The sequence below is a fragment of the Trachypithecus francoisi genome, unplaced genomic scaffold, assembly GCF_009764315.1.
Source record: "Trachypithecus francoisi isolate TF-2019V2 unplaced genomic scaffold, Tfra_2.0 Lachesis_group0, whole genome shotgun sequence".
Classification (NCBI taxonomy): Eukaryota; Metazoa; Chordata; class Mammalia; order Primates; family Cercopithecidae; genus Trachypithecus; species Trachypithecus francoisi.
Window position 1 is genome coordinate 61,593,864 of NW_022681453.1, and position 23,743 is coordinate 61,617,606.

The window sequence follows — 23,743 nt, forward strand, 5'->3', positions numbered from 1 at the left end:
GTCTCACTCTGTCACCCAGGCTGGAGTGCAGTGGCGTGATCTCAGCTCACTGCAACCTCCGCCTCCCAAAGTGATTCTTGTGTCTTAGCCTCCTGAGTAGCTGGGATTACAGATGCACGCCATCATGCCCGGTTAATTTTTGTATTTTTGGTAGAGATGGGAATTCACCATTGTTAGCTTGGCTGATCTCCAACTCCTGACAAGTGGATCCGCCTGCCTTGGCCTCCCAAAGTGCTGGGATTACAGGCGTGAGCCACCGCGCCCAGCCAGGAGGTAGAGTCTATTGGTGTTGGTGATTGAGGACAGCAAAAGAGGCATGCAGGATGACACTAGGATCCTGGTTTAGCTAGGTGAATAATAGCTGAGATGGGAACGCACAGGAAGACCAGCAATAAGGGGGAAATAAGATGAGTTTGTTTCGGGCTGTGCCGAATGTGGGCCAAGGGGACATATCCAGGAAGCTGTTGGATATCCATGTGTGGGACTTGAGGGGGAGTTTGGACTGCAGCTGTAGATTGCCTTGGGAGTGGTTGTATAATCCAGAGTGAGTGTAGGGAGACGAGAAGGTCTAAGCCTGAGACCTGGGAAACCCCAACAGTTAAGAGACACCAACAAAGGATGTGAAGGATGCACCTAGGATGCTAGGAGCTGCTGAGAGTAAAGTTGAAGAGACTCTGCATGGGCTTGTGTTAGTTATCTATTGCTGCATAAAAAATTATCCTGGGATGGCCAGGCACGGTGGCTCACACCTGTAATCCCAGCATTTTGGGAGGCTGAGGTGGGCGGATCACCTGAGGTCGGGAGTTAGAGACCAGCCTGGCCAACATGGAGAAACCCTGTCTCTGCTGAAACTACAAAATTAGCCAGGCATGGTGGCGCATGCCTGTAATCCCAGCTACTCGGGAGGTTGAGGCAGGAGAATCACTTCAACCCTGGAGGCGGAGGTTGCAGTGAGCTGAGATCGCACCATTGCACTCCAGCCTGGGCAACAAGAGTGAAACTCCGTGTCAAAAAAAAAAAAAAAATTATCCTGGGATTTAGCAGCTTGAAGTGATTAGCACACATTATCTCGGTGTCTGTGGGTCAGGGATCTGGGCATGATGCTGCTGGGTGCCTTTTCTTCCAGGTCTTTCAAGGCTGCAGCCAAGGTATTGGCCAGGGCTGCGGTCTCACCTGAAGGCTCATCTTGAGGAGGATCCCCTTCCAATTTTCTTCACATGATAGGATTCAAGTCCTCATAGGCTGTTGGACTGAAGACTTAGCTTCCCACTGGCTCTTGGGTGGGGGCCTCTCCACAGGGCAGCTTACAACCTGGCAGCTGGTTTCTTTCAGAGCAAGCAAACAAGAGAGAGAGGCCATTCAAGACAGACGCCATGTTTTGGCAGTGATATTCCATTACTTTTGCCGTATTCTGTTAGGTAGAAGTGAGTCCTGATGTCCAGCCCACATTCAAGGAGAGGAGATCCTAGCAGGGCTGGGGATTATCAGGAGCCCTCCCAAAGGCCACTGAAGACAGCAGTCAAGATGGTGGATGGGGTCAGCTGGCTGCCCAGAGGTCATCTGATGAGGACTAGGAGCTGTTGGTGGCCCTGGCGATAGCAGATCTGGGATGGCCCTTGTGTCTAGAGTCAGACACCACGTTGAAGTGTGTTGACAGGTAGAATGCAGGGAAGTGAGAAAGGTGAATGTGAGTTGCTAGTTGGAGGCTGGAGCGCTTTTATGTCACTCAGAGATGTATGGGTCAGAGAGGCATTCCCAGGTGTGGAATGGACTATGAGAGTTGGGACAGGCACTGGAGTGGGATGTGGCTTTTTCTCAAATGAGAGGTTCTTGGGCATGTTTAAACACTGGTCGGGGGGCAGAATAGGAGAGATAGAAAGGTGGGTGGGGTGAGTAGGCAGCCTCTATGATGGCCCTTGCCTTCTGGTATTCACACGCTTGTGTAATCTCCCAACAGCATAGGACAAATGTGGTTGGATGTTACTTTGGAGATTCAGTTACAAAAAGACTGCAGCTTTGCTCACTCTGAGGGAAGGCAGCATCCCTGTCTTGAGGACACTCAGGCAGCCTGGGACAGGCTTGGGGAGTGAGGAGCTGGGATCCCGGCCAGCAGTCATGCTGGACTTGCTCCAGGACACATCACCTTGGGGTTTGCTCTTCTCACATCACTAGGCATCCACTGCTGGGCATCTGCTTCAGGACATCGCCGAGGACAAGTCTCCTCCCCTCTCTGGTTCCACCATCTGTAGCCTGTGGCTTTCATCCTCAAGGGCTCCATGCGACCGCTGCACATCCAGGTACCGCATCTGACCCATGTAATGAGCCAGCTCAGCTCATGTAATGAGCCAGCTGCCCATGGGCGTGGGTGTGAACTGAGGCAGAGGTAGGTGATGTGGATCTACAATGGATTGCTTACAGTCCCACAGTGGATTGCTGCTAGGCCCACCCACCTGAATTTACATCTTAGAGGGCCTGACAGAACCCAGTTCACGAGGGACAGCTCTGGCCTCATGGTCACTTGATGTCCCCCAGTCATCTCTACCAGGGTCCAGTAGCCTGGCAGAGCTGCTTTGTGAATGGTGTCTAGTTATCTACTATAGATGGCCTGGTCCTGCTCCAGAACCCTAGGGGGTCTACTTTGTGGTTTTCCCACCAGAGCTTGCTGTAAGCTTCACACAGCATGTCTTTCCACCATGTATGCCTCTAGTATCATGGGAGCTGTGGGTCCCATAGCCTGAGGGACAGCCTTTGATGTCATGTGACCCCCCAAGATATGTGGGTCAGAGCAGCATTCCCAGGTGTGGAATCTGCTACCTCCAGAACCCAAAGAGGCCTCTAAGCATTGTGCTTGCTCCTCTGTGATGGAGTGTGCCGGGGGATGTTCTGGTGTGCCCCAGACCACCAGACGCCTACAAATCTCACTGATGTGGCAAGCCCCTAATTCTTCATAGGGTTTAATCTTCTGCCCATTGGAGCATATATGTCTCATCAAGTTTTCTATGTACTTGTCACCACCTGCTCATCTATCCTGATTAGCACATTGTCATTGACACCGTGAACCAGTGCAGTGTTCTGCAAGACGTTCAGATGGCCCAGTCCCCTTCAGACTCTGTGATGACAAAGGATGGGAACAATACCATTGGCCTGGGACAAGACCATATGTGTGTACTGTTAGCCCTTCTTGTGAATGCAAATGGTCCCTGATAGGGATGAAAAAGTATGGTGATCAGATGGAAGGCTATACCCTGAGGCCGTGCTGATCTGTCTGTGCTAGCAGTGACACCTGCACGGCACCTGTGGTCAGGGCTACCACTTGGCTGAATCTGCAACAGTCCATTGCCATTCTGTTTATTTTTATAAGGTCAGACTGATGAATTCAATAGGTTCATGGTGGGGGAAACCCTCCCACACATCTTTGGTCTTCAAGGGGGGCACCAATCTCCACCATTTTCTCTGGTGTGTGATGTTGTTCATGTGCTTACTCTCTTGGCTGGGGTTGGTGGTGGTGATGGTGGGGTCTCACAGGCTTTCACTTGACTTTTACCCCATAGACTTTTACCCCATACCACTCTTACCCCATAGACCAAGGAACCAGTGCAGGCATTTTGTTTACTACACAGGATGTCTATCCCAGTGATATATTGAGCTTGATTTTGATGGTCATATGACAGTTCCACCCACTTTGCTTCTCACGCCTAAGCACTACCATCTGGCTTCTGTTATTTGGAGTTGCTGTCATCCCCATGGCTATCAGGGAGCCCAGTTCTGTAGCAGCATCTCCTACTGTCAGCCATGGCCACCCCTGAGCCTGATGTAGGGCGATGAAGAACCTGAGAGTCAGATCTGTCCTGTTTAGCTACTTTTCATTTAACGTTGCAGATGCCACGCTCTGTCCTGTGTGTAGTGGATACTGCAGTGAATTAGCCACTGCCTCAGTTCTCAAATGGAGAGAGGTGAAATAGATACCTTTGGTTATTTCACAAATACAACAAAATCCCACAGAAACCTAGATATGGGTCCAAAACTCAAGAGAAGAAAATGCAGAATTCTCCAAGTCTCAAAAGGGAGAAAAAGAAAAATAGAGGGTTTAAGATTCTTCCCGGGGCCTGAAAGCTTAAGGAGATGAATAACTCCTCCCTTCTCAGGCCCAAGGCACAAGGCTACTTGTGCCAGCAAGATAGCAGAAGCAGGACAAGAGCCGGCCAGAAGATACCTGCCCTGGCTGGAAGACACGTACCCATGAAGATCGAGAAAGAGGCCATCCAGGTACAACGTATCAGTTATGCCAGACTAGGGTACTTCCTGTTTACAGACTATAAAACCTTTGCCCTGTCCTCACTTGGGGCTGATGCCATTTTAGGCCTCAGCCCACCTGCACCCAGGCGCTCATTAAAACAGCATGTTTTTCCACACCGCATCGTGTTGTCTGTTGGTGCGCTCTCAGGGTTCAAACTGATACAAGAACTTTGGTACAGAGGGTAGTTTCAGGCCTGGTCACACATGTCCCATGACTTCTCCTTCCTGGCACATGGTAGGGTGGCAGTTTCCTGCCCTCTGGAGGCTAGAAGCGGTGGCCAATTGAATGTGAGCGTGAGTGATATGTATAACTTTCTGGCAGGCGCTTGAGGAGCCACTGGATTCCCCATGGCTCATTGTGTCTGTGGTCATTCGTGATTACGCAAGCCGCCATTGCCCAGCCTCTCTGGTGAATACAGAAACTGAAACTTAGGCTATGCACATTTGGGTGAAGTCCAGGCTGGGAAAGTCCCAGATGAAGTCCCAGAGGATCACAGGGTGGTTTCTTCCTCAATCTCCCTGTGTTTTTAGGACAGGAGCAAGGAGGAGAATGGGACCCAATCTCATTCCAGCCCAGCGGTGCTGTCATGAGGTGTGAGTCTTAGGGTGCCTGTAATAACTGGGTGCCTACAATCTGTGCCAGGCTCTGAGTCAGCCTCAAGATGCTGCAGGGGACATTCTGCAGCGTGGCTCTCTTGGCTCTGTCCTCATGACGCTGGAATTCTATAATAGAGTGGGGAGACTGGACGGGGAGGCAGTTAATGAAGACAATCAGGAGAGAATTAAGATGCTTGGAAGGAAATGAGACTGGACAGCTGCTCCAGCGAGGGTGCCCACAAAACCCTCTTAAGGACATGATGTGGCAAGGAGCCAGCTCAGCAGGGGAACAGGCGTAGAGACAGGAGCAGGAACAAGCTTGGAACAGCCGAGGGACAGAAACAGAGACCCGCATGGCTTGAGTATGGTGAATGCAGCATCCATGCCAGGGGATAAGACAGGCGCAATCAGGGAGGGCTTTCCAGAGGAAGCGGCTTGAAGAATTGTGGAAGGTAGAGTAGGGGGGAGGCGTCCTGGCTGTGTCGGTTCCTCATTGCGGGCTTTGGGCAAGTTATTTGACCTCTCCAAGCCTCAGGTGGCCCTGTAAAACGTGACTATAATTACCGCCCAGCAGAGTTGTTAAGAGGAGTGCGGGAGGCCTGGCGCCGCTGCGTGGAGCAGCGCGCTGGGAGGCGGCGTCCCTGCGGTGTGGCGCAGCAGGAGCGCGTGACGCTGGGGAGGGTGAAGGTCCCCGCCCCGCCTTCCTCCCAAGCTGAGCTCAGGTCGCCCCTGCGGGGCTCCCGAGGCGCCTCCACGCGAGGGCGCGGTCCCTGGAAGCTCCGCCCCGACGGTCGGGCTGCGGCCCCGGCCGGGAGGTGGAGCGCGGCTACCGCCAGCTGGTCCACTGACAATTGCCGCCAGCTGGAAGGCGCGCAGGGCGAAAGGTGGCGCGTCCTGAGCTTTCCAGTCTTCGATTCCGCCCGCTTTCCGAGTGAGAAAGGAAGGCCTCTCTCTTCCTGGAAGCAGCGTCGCGCCTACGCACCCACTCTGTGCTGTCTCTTTAAGAGGTCAGCGGACTGCTCCGTCTCTTGGGAATTTGATTGGTCTCTCCCACTTTTTTTTTTTTTTTCAGTGATGGCTTATTCCTATAGGCTGCTGGAGGTTAGAGGGCGGGCCCGAGTGATACAGGGACTCTGGGACTTGTGGGACTGTGGCCGTTTTCGCAGTTTGGGCTGGACGAAAAAGACGGGTTGCCGCTGTCTGGAAGGGCTGTAGGGTGTGCGAGCTGACCCCGCCTCGCCTTTCCTGCCTAGCCCTCGTTCCGCGGACCCGGCCGCTCCCGGTCCTTGCGCGACGCTCCCCGGCCGCGGCCGCCTGGTCAGGCGCTGGAGGCCGGAGTCCCGCGGCCTGTGCTGGGTCCGCGCACACCCACGGCGGCGGATGGGCGGCCGGGGCGGCCGGGCCTGAGCGCGGCCAGGGCTTTCAGGTAAGGAGGCGGCCTTCTCCCTGTCTCCTGCCGCAGCTAGAGGGGGAGCCCGGTCCCCCGTCCCAGCGGGAAGCCCAGCCGCGGTGCCCCTCCTTGCTCCGCGGGCGGCCCCTTGCCGCTCGGGCGCCGCTCGGACGGCCGAGGCGGCGTTTGGGAGGGAAGACCCTGGGTGTGGGAACCCAGGGGAGAAGCGCCGGGCAGTCAGGAGTCGCTCGGGGCGCGGGGGCACGCGAGGCCCCGGAGGGAGCCGCACGCAGCGGCGTCGGGCTTGGCCCCGGCTGGAGGCAGTGCGGGAGGAGATCCGGACCTCGGCGACCCGCTCCGGCGCGGGGTGGCGGCACGGGCTGCAGCCCCACGGTGGCCGTTCGCAGCGGCCGAGTGCTCCTGAGCCAAGCCTGCGCCGGTTCGGGGCTTTGCTGCCCCGCAAGGGGCAGTGTCAAAGCCTCCGCTCCCCCTGGACTCGGGGAAGGCGGGTGGGGGCTGCCTTTCCCCTCCTCTCTGCAGTGAGGAGGGGCCGCGGGGTCGTCCGGTCCCCAGCGGGGCTTGGCGGTGCTGGAGATTAAGTTGTTCCCGTCATAACAACCTGTTGAGGGCTGCTCGTGTCGTGCCAGGCCGTGTTCTAGGGGACCTATTCCTGAGCACTCCCTGGATAGAGAGTAGTAAACACCCAAACGCGGCTCGGGCGCTGGAGACAGCTGAGAAGGGAGGGCTTCTCAGAGGAGGTGTCAGGAGAAAGCTAGGGGAGAGCCAGTACAAAGGCCCTGAGGAAGGGACCAGCTCAGCAACCACGAGGGCACGGTGCAGGTCAGATTGGGCCCAGGCCTCCCCATCCTCCTGGGGTCTCCGGCTTAGGACAGGGACCACACACCTGCCAGCCCCAAGGCCGAAGGACAACACAGGAGAGCAAAGTAACTTGGCCTCTGCCCTGTGGCGCTTCCCCACCATGTCCTTGCTCCAGGGTTTGTAAGCTCAACAGTCCTTTGGGGTGGGAAGCATTGAGGGCCCCTCTCCCCAGGGTTTCCCATCCGGTAGCCGTGGTTGGGGTTTGGTCAATACTGTTGCACAGATAAGAGCAGGGGTCCTGTTAACTAAAAGTCAGTGCGGGCCAGGCTCGGTGGTGGCTCACGGCTGTAATCCTAGCACTTTGGGAGACCAAGGTGGGTGGATCATCTGAGGTCAGGAGTTTGAGACCAACTTGGCCAATATGGCAAAACCCCATCTCTACTAAAACTACAAAAATAAGCTGGGTGTAGTGGCACCCACCTGTAATCCCAGCTACTCAGGAGGCTGAGGCAGGAGAATCACTTGAATCCAGGAGGCGGAGGTTGCACGGAGATTTTACCACTGCACTGCAGCCTAAGCAAGAAAGCGAGACTGTCTCCAAAAAAAAAAAAAAAAAACTAAAAAAAGTCAGGGCTTCAGGTATTTCATAAGCTTTGATACATAATGGCAATCCTGGTATGGCCATTAGCCCCATAACCCCAGTGGGGTTGCTGGATCAAGCAGCAGCAGGAGGGACACCATCTGGAAGCCTGTGGGAAACACAGACTGTCAGCCCTACCCCTGCCCTTGGGAGGAGCATCTGCATGTTAACAACACCAGGGTATTTCCCACATCAGGTCTGAGAAGATAGCTCTAGAACAAGCCTAGTGCTCTTGACCCACAGATGGAGAAACAGGCCCGGAGAGGGGTACCTGGCAAGTTGTTGACTGGGGGCCTGGGCTCTGGAGACAGACAGCCTGGATTGCCGGCCTGGCAAGTGGCTGCCCCTCTGAGTTCCACGTGCACAATGCGGATAACATAAGTACCTCCCTACCAGGATTGGAAACCAGAGCACGGAGGTTGGGCACAGAGGTTGGTTGCTACGTTGTAGGCAGGGGAGTGGGGGCAGGGAGAGCAGCTTACACCTCCTCTGCCTCTCCTCAGACCCCACAGCAATGGGGGCTTCCAAAGGAGTCCATGGACCTGGGAACCAATTCCTTTCCCTCCTTGCCCTTCAGTCCCTTCTCTGGTAATCCCAGCTACTTGGGAGGCTGAGGTAGGAGAATAGCTTGAACCCGGGAGGTGGAGGTTGCAGTGAGCCAAGATCACGCCACTGCACTCCAGCCTGGGCGACAGAGCAAGAGACTCTGTCTCAAAAAAAAAAAAAAAAAAAAAAGAAAAGCAGCAACCACCTTTGTACATGTGTCGTTTTTGTAGATGTTTATCTCCCTGTTTTTTTTTTATTCTTATGGCACCCCTTGTTAGGCAGGTGTTTTCCCCATGACACTTGGAGGGGGAGTGACTCACCCAGGTCACACAGCAAGCATGTGGCGGAACCAGCAGTGCAGCCCATCTTCTTGACTCCATAACCTATGTTAGCTGGAGGTTTTTCAGTGGTAAATTAGAGAAATCAGACTCAAACTGGCCTAGGCAGAAATGGGGATTTGTTGGGATTTATAACTGAAAAATCCAAGGGGGTAGGACTGGCTTTAGGTGTGTCTGAGTCCAGGGGCTCCAGTGAGCTCATCAAGATCTGTCTTCATCTGTGTCTCAGCTCTGCACTCCTCCGTGTCGGCTTTACTCTGAGGCGGGTCTCTGAGCGTGAGGTCAAGGTGGTACAGCCCTGACTTACTGAGCTCAGCAGAGAGGGTTTCCTCAATTATCAATGAGAATGTCCCCTGAGACTTTTGCTCTAATAATTTATTCTAATAATAATTTACAGCAAAAGCCTCAGGGCAGATTTTCATTGGCCAGGGTGATGGAACATCCTGACTAGCCAGGCTTAAATCACAGGTGCATTCCCTGGGTTGTGAAGGGTTGGAGTCAGGCATCCATAAACTTCCAGAGAGTCGGGGAGCTGAGTTTCCACTTCAGGAAAGCAGTACTCTTACCAACTAGCAGGAGGCTGGATGTTGGGCAGGCAAAACCGGGAGAAGCCCACCCCACCCTCCATATCCTGGACTCTGCCTGACTCCCCCACTCTCCTCCTCCCTGCCTCTGTTCCTCCCAACTGGCTTCTGTGCCGCAAGGGGCCACTCTGCTTCCTGGTGACTGCTGGGTGCCTGGCCCGCACCCTGGCCCTGCCCGTCCTGGGGCTGCGTGACATTCCATCCTGAGTCAGAGCTGGTGTTGGGCTGTTAGGACCAGGCATTTGTTCTGCCTGGCTTGGCTTTATAATAGGTGTGGGGATAGCCCATCATGGTGGCCCACACCTGTAATCTCAGCACTTTGGGAGGCTGAGGCGAGTGGATCACTTGAGGTCAGGAGCTCTAGACCAGCCTGGCCAACATGGCGAAACCCTGTCTCTACTAAAAATACAAAAATTAGCCAGGTATGGTGGTGCACACTTGTGATCCTAGCTACTTGGGAGGCTGAGATGGAAAGATTGCTTGAACCCAGAAGGCTGAACTTGGGAGGCAGACGTTGCAGTGAGCTGAGATCGCACCACCGCACTCTAACCTCGGTGACAGAGTGAGGCTCTGTCTTAAAAATAAATACATAAATAAATAAGAGGGATGGGGAGTAGAGGGCTGTAGAATCTCCCTCCTTCATCACGTCGCTGATATTCTCAACTCAAAGTTACAAGTTATTATCTCCTGCCACCAGAAGTCAGGCAGGAGGCCGCGCTGCACACCCGCTTCCAGCTGTAAGCTCCTCCATGCTCAGGTGGTGGCCCAGTCCTCCAGGGGTGCAGGAAGACACAGTTCTGGACACCACGCCCTCTACTGCCCCACGCAGGTGCAGATCTCTCCATGAGGCATCACATGCCTTTGCCTCAACCAACTGCTGGCCGGGAGCAGAAGGCCACCCTTCTTGACTTTGACCAGAGCCACTCTGCAGGGCATGCTAGCTGTAGGGGAGGACAGTTACTCATTTGGTGGACTGTCCTATGCATTGCAGACATTTGGCAGCCCTGGACCCTGCACACAAAAAAGTCCACAGTCCTCCATCCCCTAGCAGTTGCCATGTCAAACTAGAGCAGGTCTCCACACCGGCTCCACCCCAGAGACCACTGGCTGAAATTAATGGAGACTCAATTTCTGGTGCTGGGGAGGGGCCCATGTTTGAACACTAGGCTTTATGGAGGGATCCTGAACAAAATAGTAGCTTGTTAGTGAGGAAGAAGGGGACAGTGTCTTGTGGGCAGTGTTGGCCTCAGTTGTAAAACATCCAGTGGCTCAGGCCAGAAACTGTACCATCAGCCTTCTTTGGCCTCTTCTTTCATTCCCTGTGTTTGATCTGTCAGTGGGTCTTGTTGGCCGAGCGTCCCAAAGGTCTCCCAAATCCCTCTGTTCCACCTGCGCTGTTGCCACTAGTGCAAGCCTCTGTCCTCTCATACCTGGACTGTTGTAGGAGCTCCTCATGGCCTCCCTGTCTCTGCTTCTCCTCCACTTCATCCCTTTTCACTGGCATCCTGTCCCCACAGAAACCAGACCCCTCTCTCCTCCTAACACCCTTCTGGTTGCACTTAGAGTGAAGTCGAGTTGCATGTGGGACCTGGTCCTGCCAACCTTTCTGATATCAGCTACTCTGGCCTGTTTTTTGCCCTTGGGGCGGGACAAACCTGTTCCCACCTCTGGACCTGTGCATCTGGATCTCACGTGATTCTCCCTGGAATGTTCTTTATCTCGATCTTTCCAAGACTGGCTCCTGCTTATTTATTGAGAGCTGGGCTCAAAATATCTGACCACCCAGTCCAAGCAGTACCTTTATATTCATTGGGATTTGGACTAGCTGTTGAAACAAAGGCTAAGTTAATAGATTATTTTTATCTATGCGTAACAGCCTCTGTGCAAGCTGTCCAGTACATGTACGGAGTCCCCATTGTGCTGGGGACCCAGACACCTTCTTTCTCACTGCTCTGTTACCCTCATACAGGGTTTCTGCTTCATGGTCTGGGAAGACTGCTCTTGCTCCCACTGTTGTATCCATATTCCAGCCACCCGGAAGGGAGAAGGGCATGACCTGAAATTGGCAGACCTCACTCCAGCCTGGGCAACAAGAGAGAAACTCCATCTCAAAAACAAACAAACAAACAAAAAAAAAAGTTGACCAGGTGCAGTGACTCACCTGTAATCCCAGCACTGTGGGAGGCCAAGGTGGGCGTATCATGAGGTCAGGAGATCAAGACCATCCTGGCCAACATGGTGAAACCCTGTCTGTACTAAAATACAAAAAATTAACTGGACATGGTGGCACGCGCCTGTAGCCCCAGCTACTCAGGGGGCTGAGGCAGGGGAATTGCTTGAACCTGGGAGACAGAGGTTGAAGTGAGCCGAGATCACGCCACTGCACTCTAGCCTGGTGACAGAGCAAGACGATGTCTCAAAAAAAAAAAAAAAAAAACGCTTGTGTTAGTGAAGGCTGGGCTGCTTTTCTCCCCTCCCAACAGTAGGGAAGGACCCATCTTCTTTCTTAGGATCTACTATGTGTCTATAATATTCCCCATCACTTGAAGATTGCAGCTATGGCCTCATTTTATTATTTTTAATTAATTCTTTTTTGAGGCGTGGTCCCAGTCTGTCACCCAAGCTGGAGTGCATGGCACGATCATAGCTCACTGCAGCCTTGAACTCCTGGGCTCAAGCCATCCTCCCACCTCAGCCTTACTATTAGCTGGGACTACAGGTATGCACCACTATACCTGGCTAATTTTTGTATTTGTTTCTTTTTTTTTTTGAGATGGAGTTTTACCCTTCTTGCCCAGGCTGGAGAGCAATGGTACGATGTTGGCTCACTGCAACCTCCGCCTCCTGGGTTCAAGTGTTTCTCCTGCCTCAGCCTCCTGAGTAGCTGGGATTACAGGCATGCGCCACCATGCCTGGATAATTTTTTTTTTTTTTTTGAGACAGATTCTTGCTCTGTCACACAGGCCGGAGAGCAATGGTGCGATCTCAGCTAAACGCAACCTACGCCTCCTGGGTTCAAGTGATTCTCCTGCCTCAGCCTCCTGAGTAGCTGGGCCCTTTATAGGCATGTGCCACCATGCCTGGCTAAGTTTTTTGTATTTTTAGTAGAGACAGGGTTTTTCCATTTTGGTCAGGGTGGTCTCGAACTCCTGACCAGGTGATCCGCCCGCCTTGGCCTCCCAAAATGCTGGGATTGCTGGTGTAAACCACCGTGCCTGGTTCTAATTTTGTATTTTTTTTTTTTTTTTTTTTTTTTTTTTTTTTAGTAGAGGAGGGGTTTCTCTATGTTGGTCAGTCTGGCCTCAAACTCCCAACCTCAGGTGATCCGCCTACCTCAGCCTCCCAAAGTGCTAGGATTACAAGTGTGAGCCCCCGTGCCCAGCCTTTTTTTTTTTTTTTTTTTTTTTTTTTTTTGAGACAGAGTCTTGCCCTGTCACCCAGGCTAGAGTGCAGTGGCACGATCTCAGCTCACTGCAAGCTCTGCCTCCCGGGTTCAAGTGATTCAAGTGATTCTCCTGCCTCAGCCTCCCAAGTAGCTGGCATTACAGCTGCACGCCACCATGCCCGGCTAATTTTTGTGTTTTTTAGTAGAGATGGAGTTTTGGCATGTTGACCAGGCTTGTCTTGAACTCCTGACCACAAGTGATCCGCCTGCCTTGGCCTCCCAAAGTGCTGGGATTACTGGCGTGAGCTACCGCGCCTGGCCAATTTTTGTGTTTTTTGTAGAGATGAGGTCTTGCTATGTTGCCCAGGCTGGTCTGAAACTCCTGAGCTCAAGCAGTCCTCCCTCCTTAGCCTCCCAAAGTGTTGGGATTGCAAGTGTGAGTCACTGCACCCTGCTGTCCTTATTATTTAGATGGGGACCTGATCCCAGAGCCAGTGAGTGGCCCACTGGAGCAACCTGAGCCCCAGCCCATGGCCCGCCCCCTTCAGAGTCTTCCCTCCCTTTCATCCAGAGGTGTTCTGGTGTTTAAGGGCTTGGACCAGCAATGGGAATATTCCTAAGTCCCCCAGCCCTGTCTTGGGCTGCTGTTGTTCAAGGATGGCTTTGGCAACAACAGAAGCAGGTCTCCTGTTGGGTTTCTGCAGACCTTGTTGACAGGCATGCAGCTCACTGGGCGGCTCCTTGCTGAAGGGGAGGCCTGGGCCCTTGATGTGTTTTCGGGACACATCTTTTTTTTTTTTTTTTTTTGAGATAGAGTCTCTCTCTGTCGCCCAGGCTGGAGCGCAGTGGTACCATCTCGGCTCACTGCAGCCTCCGTCACCTGGGTTTAAGCAATTCTACTGCCTCAGCCTACCGAGTAGCTGGGACTGTAGGTGCATGATGCCATGCCTAGCTTATCTTTTTTTTTTTTTTTTTTTTTTTTTTGTATTTTAGTAGAGATGGGGTTTCACCATGTTGCCCGGCTGGTCTTGAACTCCTGAGCTCAGGCAATCTGCCAGCCTCGGCCTCCCAAAGTGCTAGGATTGCAGGTGTGAGCCACCGTGCCCAGCCACATCTTTTTTACTTTTTAAAATTTACTGAAGTGCACCTACGACTTAGGAGTCATCGGTGTGTGGCTCAATGACTTATCACACAGTGAACACGCCTGTGTACCCACCACCTGGATCTGACACCCAGAAGCTGGCATGCCTCCCCCAATTACCACGCTCTTCATCTCCCCAAAGGTGCCCCGTCTACATTTGTCCACGGATCATATGCCTGTCGGCCCTTGTGCCTGGCTTCACGCTGTATCACTTCTGAGAGTCATTCGTGTCGCCTGTAGCAGTGGGTCGTTCTTTTTATGCTGTGCAGTGTCGACCATTTATGCTCATGCTCTGGGGCTGTTCCCCGCCTGGAGCTTTCATCTACAGGCTTTATGAGCATTCCTGGTGAAGCGGAGTCACAGGCATCTGGCCCAATCTGTTCAAATCATGCTAAATATTGGCATCTGTTATGTTCTGGTGCCCCAGGCCACACCTGGATCACCCCGAATTCCCTGCAGAAGTACCTGTTGCTATTCCCTGAGAGTCCTCTAGCTCAGGAGTCTTGGTTTTCTGACCAGACCCTCAGTCCTCCAACCCCAGAGTGGTTCCCAGGACCCCAGACCACCAGCTCTCCTGTCTTCCAGGCTAGACTCAACCTCTCGTGCTCAGAGTGTCATGTGGGCCCCTGCCTATGGGCCCACCCTGTCCCTGGCTTCACCCTGTAGCCTGACTGTTGCAGACACAGCTTGCCCTGCCCCTCTGTGGTATAGCCTCTTCCCCCATGCCCATCTCCACTTGGAGACCTCCTGTGCATCTCCCAGGCATGGCTCAGTGTCCCCTCCATCTTTGTCTGTGGTGGCAGAGGGAGATAAGGGCCAGAGGGTGCAACTGAGGAGGGCATGGTGCCCAGCTATGGCCCTCAGCAGTGCCGTGGCCTCATACGAGTCAGTGGCCTCTGAGTTCTGCATGGTGTGGCGGGTCGGAACCACGGCTGATCGCTACCAAGAACTCCCCACGTGTGTGTCTTGTTTGAGGCACTTGGCATCACCACAGCCTTACTTGTTACACCCATTCCATAGGTGGGGGACACAGGCACGGAGAGGACAGGAAGGAAAGGGCAGGGCTGGGCTGTGAACCTAGAGCCTGTGCTCTCGCCCATGCTGCTCTCATGGGCCCTCAGGACTGAAAGGAGCCAAGTGGCTGTGCCTTACACACGGAGGTGCTCAGCTGAGGGGGTGGCTTTGTGACTGTTTGCGGGTCGTGAGATAGAGCCTAAGATGGGGGACTGGGCCCCTGCCTGGGGGATTGGGTCGTGACCTGTGTGGAGTCCCACACTGAGTTGCAGTAGGTAGGGAGGGTGGTTTACAGGGGTGCTCTGTGCAGCCCCTCTGATTTTCCCCTGGGAGTCCCAGGTCCAGAGGAAGGAGGACAGTGGCCCAGGCCACACAGCTCCTGCGCGGCTCACTGGGTGGCTCTCACTCCCCCAGGGCTGGCTGCTGGCAGAATGGACACCCTGGAGGAGGCAACTTGGGCCAATGGGAGCACAGCGCTACCCCCACCCCTGGCACCAAACATCAGTGTGCCTCATCGCTGCCTGCTGCTGCTCTATGAAGACATTGGCACCTCCAGGTGAGGCAGTCACAACACTGGGCAGGCTCGCTGAGTGTCAGTGGCTTTTCCTGGAGTTGGGGAGTGGTGAGGGTGGGCCAGACTGTGTGCTGGAGAAAGGGTGCATATGTGGCCTCGCCAGTGAGCCAGCTTCTGTGCCTATCTGCCAGGGTCCGGTACTGGGACCTCTTGCTGCTCATCCCCAATGTGCTCTTCCTCATCTTCCTACTCTGGAAGCTTCCATCTGCTCGGGCCAAGATCCGCATCACCTCCAGCCCCATTTTTATCACCTTCTACATCCTGGTGAGTTCACTGCAGTTGACAAGAGCCAACGACAACTGGGTTAAACAAAAAGGAATTAACTGCTTCTATAATGAAAGTGAGCTTCAGGTATGGCTGGATCCAGGCAGTTAAATGATGCCGTTAGGATCTGTTACTGCATCTCTGCTCTCTTTGGGACTTATCTCTGATGAGTTCTCCTCATATGGTGTCAAAGATGGCCAAGAACAGCTTTGAGCTAACATCCTGCCTCTACAACTCAGGTAGACAGTGCCTGTTTGCTGATAGTGCCAGTGTAGACCTGGGATTTCCTCTGACTGGCCCACCTAGGATCCCATCCTCATCCCTGAGCCAAGCACTGTGGCTAGGAAGGAAAGGGGCACTGTGAAGCTGGGAGGGCAGCAGCAGCTCAGCCGGACCATATAGACTGAGGGAGGTGGTCCCTACAACAGAACTGGGGAGCTGATCCTAGAGGGGAGGGGAATGGATGCTGGGTGGGAAAAATGCCCACTGCATCCTCCAACCTTTCGTCCCCTATCTGTCCATTCTGTGAAACCTCTTTGGAGAAGACATCTTACTTGCTGGGAGAGCCTGCATTCTCGCCACTTGGTGGTCCTGGCACATGTTGCCTGGGGAGAGGTGTCAGGGCTGTGGTTGAGAAGGCAGCTCCAAATGTGGGCTGTCCCAGTATAGGCTCCAGATATGGGCTCCAGGTGTGGGCTGTCCGGTATAGGCTCCAGGTGTGGGCTGTCCGGTATAGGCTCCAGGTGTGGGCTCCAGGTGTGGGCTGCCCAGGTATAGGCTTCAGGTGTGGGCTCCAGGTGTGGGCTCTGGGTATAGGCTCCAGGTATAGGCTTCAGGTGTGGGTTCCAGGTGTGGGCGGTCTCAATGCAGGTTCCAGGTAAGGGCTGCAGGTCTGGCTGTGCAGGTGTGGGCTGCAGAAGGCTTCAGGTGTGGACTACCCAGGTATGGGCTGTCCAGGTGCGGGCTTCAGGTATGAGCCGTCTAGGTATGGGCTTCAGGTGGGGTTATCCAGGTGCAGGCTGTCTGGGTGGGGGCTGTCAGGTGTAGGCTTCAGGTATGGGCTGTGCAGGGACAGGCTATCCAGGTGTGGACTTTAGGGCTGTCCAGGTGCAGCCTGTCCAGGTGTGGGCTGTCCTGGCGTAGGCTTCGGGTACGGGCTGTCCAGGTATGGGCTTCGGGTGTGGGCTGTCCAGCTCCCTTCCTTCAGAGGCCCTTACCCTGCCTGCAGGGCCTGCCTGGCTGGAGTCCTCCCTTCTCTGTGGCCCTTAGATACCACCACATGAGAGCCGAGTGGCTCCCTGGTCGCCTCTTTGTGGTCTAGCCCAGAACTTCCCCATCAGAGGAGTGGGCTGTGGGCAGGCAGAGAGACAGACAAGCGACTGGGGAAGCCTGGAGGTTGTAGTGGCCTGATGTCCCTTACACCTGCAAGATGGTGGTGGACAGGACTGGGAACTGAGGCCTGCTTTCTTCTCTGCTTCTCTCCCCATTTACTTATTTGTGTATTTATTCAACAGATATTAAACACCTACTGTATGCTAGGCAGATGTCCTTTTGTGGGATAAGGGGAAGTGCAGGCAGGAAGAAAGAGCCAGGGCTAAATGTCCAGGAACATAGTACAGGACCCAGCCCATCAACTTCTGGGGACTTTGTCCTAAACAGTTCGGGAGGCAGTGGTAGGAGTGGACTCAGGAAGTCCAGCTCTGAACTCCAGCCATGCTGCTGTGTGACCTGGAGCCAGTGGCTTGGTCTCTCTGTGCCCCAGTGCCCTTCTGCGTAATAGATGTTGATCTGCTTTAGCTATGGAGTTCGTGTGAGCACCTATGAGGTCATCTGCATAGCTGCAGCCCAGTGGGAGCTTGGCGTACAGTAGGCGTTTGGCAGTTTGTTGCTTTTGCTGCCTGCCCTCTGACACAATTTCTCATGGCATAAAAGACAGAGTATATATGGATCTGGGCATGTGTCAGAAAACCCAACTGAGGCTCACAGAAGCCAGTTTCTGACTGAGAAACTGGGCAGTTCCTGGGCCTCAGGCACAGCAGGATTTTGGGGCACAGCAGTGGTACTGGGGCACCATCTCCATCTCCCACTCAGCCTGGCATCTCCCCAATGGCCCTGCTCTCTTGCCATCTGCCCTTGTGGCAGCAGGGTGGCGTCCATGGTTCCAGGTTTGCATGCCCTTGGTCTGCCTTTCCCAGCAGTTGCACCTGACATCCTGGTTCTCTCTCATGGGGCTCCTGTGGGTCCCATGCACTTCCCTGAACCATTCCCCTCAGGCCAGGGGAATGACATACACCACTGGCCAGTGCTGCATCCTAGGCCCATCCCTGAAGCCAGGAGCGGTGGACTCAGCCTCATCTGAAACCACTGAAGTCGGGGTGAGGAGGGAGAGGAAGGGGATGGATATACCAGGCTGATAAGTGCCACAGATGCTGAGCAGGCCCTTATGTGAAACCTGCTGGGCCGGTAGCTTCCCTGGGGGTCTCCGCACCTGTTGTCAGTGACCTTTCGCCTGGTCCCGCATGCCTCAGAATTAAAACCATGAATATGATAATAATAGCAAGTGTATACTTGGCCCTTCCTGGGTGCCAGGCAGTCTTCTGCTGCATCTGTTAACCCATTTGACCCAACAATCAAATGTAGTAGGTTTTGTTTCTGCCCCCGTTTTATAGATGAGAAAGCTAAGGTACAGAGCCAGGAAGCAGCAGCCTGCTACTTGTGATGTGAACCTGGCCCATCTGGCTCCACCGTGCTCACCCCTACTCACCAGCCCAAGGCTTTTGTTCCTAGCCAGGAAACTGGGGCCCCGAGAGGGGAGGGCCAGGCTGGAGGTCACCTGCAGTTGAGGGTCTACAAGTCTGTGAGCCTTGCTCCCTGGAGCCTGATCCCCACCTCCCTGTGTCCCACCCTGACTTGCCCCTTCCTCCTTTCCGACCTCAGGAATCAAAGGCTCCTGTAGATATGGGGATGAGCTTACTGCCCCTGCCAATGCAGAGGCTCTTGTTCCCTGACTACCACGCCACTCCCTTGCCCACCAGGTGTTTGTGGTGGCGCTGGTGGGCATTGCCCGGGCTGTGGTATCCATGACGGTGAGCACCTCGAACGCTGCAACTGTTGCTGATAAGGTGCGGCTGGTCCCTCTGAGGGAGGCTGGGGAGGCCTGGCCTGGGGTGGGCTGGGGATGCTGGCCCAGGCTGACGCTGTGCCCACTCTGCGTGCAGATCCTGTGGGAGATCACCCGCTTCTTCCTGCTGGCCATCGAGCTGAGTGTGATCATCCTGGGCCTGGCCTTTGGTGTGTGTACCGCTGGGCTCCTGGGCCCCGGCGACGCTCTCCCCTGCCCCTCCCTGGCTGTGGGCTGACTCTGGCGTGGTCACCTGGGCTGGCTCCTGCCTACTGACCAGCACATTTCTTCCAGGCCACCTGGAGAGCAAGTCCAGCATCAAGCGGGTGCTGGCCATCACCACAGTGCTGTCTCTGGCCTACTCTGTCACCCAGGTAAGAGGGAGGGTGTGGGCAGGAGACGCCAGGGGTCAGGGCACCAGGCACCCACTGCTTCTGGGCTTGGGTGAGGTTTCCAGTCTTTGTCACCTTCAGAGTTCTCAAAACTTTGCACCTGAGAAATCACATGGGATGCTTGTTACTGAGGCACGTTCTGGGGTCCCCTGGAGATTCGGATCCAGTAGGCCAGGGCGCCAGGGCGGGAGGCTCAGGACTTGCCATTTTAATAAAGAGTTCAGGTAGGGACAGTGCAGGTCCGCAGACCTCCCTGAGAAGCATGCATCTAGAGGCCCCTTTCTTAGACTGGGGGCAGGTACTGCACTTCGTCCATCTCTGCCCCCTGCCCCATGTGACTCAGCCCAAGACTGGGCCGGTTCCGGATGCTACAATCAGGTGGGCAGTACGTGGCCTGGGAGCAGGCTGGGGCAGGTGACTTGAGAGTCAGGCCAAGAGGCTGGACTTGGTGTGGTAGAGAGCTTAGGGGGCTTTGCATCAGGGAAAGCCCCTGGGAGGGAGGAGCCTTGAGATCCTCTCCCTTCATCCCTTCCTGCTTGCCCCTGCAGGGCACCCTGGAGATCCTGTACCCTGATGCCCATCTCTCAGCTGAGGACTTTAATATCTATGGCCATGGGGGCCGCCAGTTCTGGCTGGTCAGCTCCTGCTTCTTCTTCCTGGTGAGGTTCAGGCTGGGGCAACTGGGGTGACTGGGGCCTCAGGGCCAGGTAGGGGATTGGATGCCTGGGTTTCTGGCTGTGGGTCAGGGCTGGCGCCCCCAGCACTGTCTCAGCCCTGCCTGTCTCTGTAGGTCTACTCTCTGGTGGTTGTCCTTCCCAAGACCCCGCTGAAGGAGCGCATCTCCCTGCCTTGTGAGCAGCTGGCCGGCAGCTCTGGGACAGGCGGGGACAGGAGGGGGTCTACTGGGCCACTGTGGCTGGGAGCTGGAGAGCCCTGGGTGAGAGGGAGGCCTAGGGGGGTCCCGGGGGACACACCAGGCTTGAGGGTGGTAGGTGCTGGAGGCAGAGCCTGGCCTGGCTAGGGTGGGACCTCACGACCCACCTTGTCTGGCCCCCAGCTCGGAGGAGCTTCTACGTGTATGCGGGCATCCTGGCACTGCTCAACCTACTGCAGGGGCTGGGGAGTGTGCTGCTGTGCTTGGACATCATTGAGGGGCTCTGGTGCGTGGGGGCCGCAGGGTGTCTACCTTGTGGGGGCATGGGAAGTGGGCGGCAGGGTGTCCACCCACTGGGGGCATGGGGAGGTGTGGAGTCAGCATAGGGCTGGGAGGCACCGCACTGACTCGTCTTCTCTGCAGCTGTGTAGATGCCACAACCTTCCTGTACTTCAGCTTCTTTGCTCCGCTCATCTACGTGGCTTTCCTCCGGGGCTTCTTTGGGTGAGTCTGTGGCCGCCGGCGCCCCCGCGTGGCTGCCGGTGGAACTGCGCCTTCTTCCAGCATGGGTGTGAGGATTGAAACAGAGGTGGCTGTGTATGCATTCAACGCGCATGCGCACGCACATACTTGCACATGGGCCCACGCCTACAGATACACATGCACATGCACACAGATATACACACACTCAGGCACATGTGCATGGACACGTGCACATGCACGCACAGATGCACAAGCATGCACATGCACAAACATGCACATACGGATACACACGGGCACATGCACACAAACATACCCACATGCATGCATACACACATGAACACACATGCGCTCAACATATACATGTAGATATATGCACACATACACATATACATACATATATATGCACATTGTATGTACAGTACACACAGACATACTCTCACCATGAGAGATAGAGTGACTGTGCACGTTGTTCTACATTGCTGGTTTTTATTTAATAATATATTAACTCATTCATTCGCAAGCATTCGTTGAACACCTACTGTGTGCCAGACACTGCTAGAGCCAGAAGATGCGAGGCCCACAGTGGATGCAAATCCCTGTCCTCATGGAGCTTGTACCCTGCTGGGGGAAGACTTAAGTGGGGAGCAGGTTTGGGGTGGGAAGTCAGTTGGATTCTCTGGGGGTGAGTACACTGCTGTGCACATGTGCATCTGCAGAAGTGTCTGTGAGATGGGATGCTGAAGACGTGGGATTGGGGGTCCCACTCCAGGCCTCTAATATGGTCAGAATGTGGGTGCTTTGCCCCTCCTTTCTCACCTGCCAGGTCTTGTGGGGAGGGGCTCAGCCTCCCCCCGGGTGAAGCTGGCAGAGGGTCAGACTGGCCCACGGCCACAGCTCGGATCTGTGCACACAATTTCTCTCCTGAGCCTCAGGCTCCTTTTTGTAAATTGGGTGTAGTGTGTCCCCCTTGGAGAGTTGCCCTGAGGACCGAGGGACCAGGTCAGAGTGGAGCGGGCGATAACATGAGCAGCAGGGGTCAGAGGAGTGAGGCAGAGGCCACAGCCAATGTTTCCTGAGCGCTTGGGCAGGCGCTGTTGAAGGCTCATGATTTATGTCTGTTCTTCCTCCACATGGTGTCCACGCACCCATTTCACCATGAGGAAGCAGGCATAGAGGCCCCCTGCCTGAGCTCACACAGTCGGGGGAGGAGGGCTGGGTTCCAAAACAAGTCTAGATGGGCACCAGGGTCCGGCCGACAGGCCTACTCGGGGTGGGTGTCAGGCAACTGTTGGCCGATTCCTTCCTTATCTGGTGGCCCCATTGGCCTGGAGGGAAGACTGTTTCTGAGTCACTCAGTGAGGCTCCTGTGCCCCTCTCTCCCTCCTGTCAGCTCAGAGCCCAAGATCCTCTTCTCCTACAAATGCCAAGTGGACGAGACAGAGGAGCCGGATGTACACCTACCCCAGCCCTACGCTGTGGCCCGGCGGGAGGGCCTGGAGGCTCCAGGGGCTGCTGGGGCCTCAGCTGCCAGCTACTCAAGCACGCAGTTTGACTCTGCTGGCGGGGTGGCCTACCTGGATGACATCGCTTCCATGCCCTGCCACACTGGCAGCATCAACAGCACGGACAGTGAGCGCTGGAAGGCCATCAATGCCTGAGAGCAGCTGCCAGGGCCTGCGGAGGACAGGCCAGAATGGAGGCCAGCGGGCCCAGAGTCCCTGGGGGAAGTAGACCAGGTCAAGGGACCTTCTGTGGGCGGTAGCCCTGTGTGGCCCTGTTCCCACCATGAGTCTGGAGGCCCCACCTCCCTGGGGCTCCCAATCCCCTTTGCCATCTCTGCTCTCACTGGGGACCCTCCTCCCTTCCCACCTGGTCTCATACTGCTCAGCGACATGGCCTGGGCTTTCCTTCCAGGGCCATGCTTGGCAAGGTTGGCTGAGGGCACCCCTCCTTCTCTGCATCCTTGGCACGAGGGCAGGGCTGGCTCTCCCAATGCCTCCATCCCATCCCCATGGTGCTTTGGCCTCCTCAAAGTCCACTGTGGTGGATGGACTGAAGTGTGTATATTTTCTTGATCTATTTTTTAATAAAAAAGAAAAGGAGCAGAAGGTGCTAATGTGAAGGTTTTGCAGGAATACCGGGGCTGGTTCCTTTCAGGAGCCTGAGGGCTGGATGAGGGGCTGGGAGGCTCAGGGGGCCTCTGTTTGCTCAACTAAGGAACAATCCCCAATGCCCAAGCCCTGGACTGCCTGCTGGAGAGGTGGAGAGAAACAGGATCCCAGCTGCCCCTGCCCCTGGGCCCATCTGAGTAGTGGGGACAGACATTGGAGAGAGAGGAGAACTATGTTTTGTGAGCCAGCCCCTCTCCCTTCTGTGTCAGAGACACACACTGTTGTCTTAAGCAGCCAGTTCCCTCTGCTCAGCTCCAGTAAAACTCAGAATGGACTTACTGTTGCCATCTGTAAAATCTGGAGAAGACCCATCCTGCAGGGCCTTTTGTAAGGATTGGAAAACACTAAGCATGAGTGGCTGGCGTACAATAATGAACGATAAGGATAGCTCTTATTTTTAGCCTCAAGAATAGTGCTTGGCGCATAGTAAGCCCTCAGCAGACAGGATGCGGGGAATGATGTTTGTCATAAGGATGGGTGTGGTTGGCTGAAAATGGGAGTAAATCAGAACAAAGCACTGGGATCATAAGGCGTGAGTACGGGAGAGGGGCCCGTGTGTCCCTGCCACTGCCCTTGTACCTGAGTTCGGCTTTGAGCTTTTTGGCAGCCAGAGCGAAAGGGAGTTGCTGCCAGTTATGTAATCCCCAGTGTTGGAGAGGAGGGGCCCACCCAGGACATAGCCAACTGCATGCTTCAGAGCCTGAGGAGGTCGCAGTCCCGGCCATGGGGACCCTGAGGGTCAGGCTGTTGCCCGCCTCCACGATTGGCCTTTATTTAGGGGGGAACGGGGTGCCGAGGGCACCAGCTCCAACACAGCTCATGTCTATGGTGCCAGTGTATCAGGCTCCCTGGGATCCAGGGCCCGGAGGGTTGCTAGTGGGCAGGGCTGACAGTACGGCCAGTGAGCTGGACTCCTGGGCTGCAGTGGGGACTGCAGGGTGCCCCTGAGTGGCATACTTTGTTGAGGCCTCTCAGCTCACGTAAAAGCCTGGTAATCAGGGAAGGCAAGCTCACAGCATTCTGAGTGAGCAGGGTAAGGGTTGGGGGCCAGCAGGGATTTGACCATCAAATCCACATACAGTCCAAGACGGCAGTGTCAGCAGAGGTTTGCTGG

The 23,743-nt window shown here is 55.0% G+C and overlaps 1 protein-coding gene across 5 annotated transcripts; it reads left to right on the forward strand.

Annotated features, from left to right (window-relative positions):
- Positions 1-2,174: 2,174 nt before the first annotated feature.
- Positions 2,175-22,570, forward strand: TPRA1 (transmembrane protein adipocyte associated 1). Of its 5 annotated transcripts, XM_033210910.1 has the most exons (12): positions 6,011-6,319; positions 7,986-8,173; positions 15,165-15,306; positions 15,456-15,588; positions 18,624-18,710; positions 18,807-18,879; positions 19,004-19,083; positions 19,650-19,760; positions 19,892-19,952; positions 20,159-20,261; positions 20,399-20,479; positions 21,849-22,570. In XM_033210910.1, the coding sequence occupies exons 3-12, from the start codon at positions 15,182-15,184 to the stop codon at positions 22,114-22,116; spliced, it is 1,122 nt and encodes a 373-aa protein (XP_033066801.1). In that variant the 5' UTR covers positions 6,011-6,319; positions 7,986-8,173; positions 15,165-15,181; the 3' UTR covers positions 22,117-22,570. The 5 variants fall into 5 exon arrangements, with proteins under 5 accessions (XP_033066798.1, XP_033066800.1, XP_033066801.1 ...); XM_033210907.1 differs by lacking the exons at positions 6,011-6,319; positions 7,986-8,173 and adding an exon at positions 2,175-2,297; XM_033210909.1 differs by lacking the exons at positions 6,011-6,319; positions 7,986-8,173 and adding an exon at positions 5,627-5,900.
- Positions 22,571-23,743: the final 1,173 nt, after the last annotated feature.

Excerpts from the sequence above, each read along its gene's own strand:
- TPRA1 (XM_033210907.1), top strand. The coding sequence starts at position 15,182 with ATGGACACCCTGGAGGAGGCAACTTGGGCCAATGGGAGCACAGCGCTA. Across the intron at positions 15,589-18,623 it reads TTATCACCTTCTACATCCTG|GTGTTTGTGGTGGCGCTGGT; the intron begins GTGAGTTCACTG and ends CTTGCCCACCAG. Across the intron at positions 18,880-19,003 it reads CATCCTGGGCCTGGCCTTTG|GCCACCTGGAGAGCAAGTCC; the intron begins GTGTGTGTACCG and ends CATTTCTTCCAG.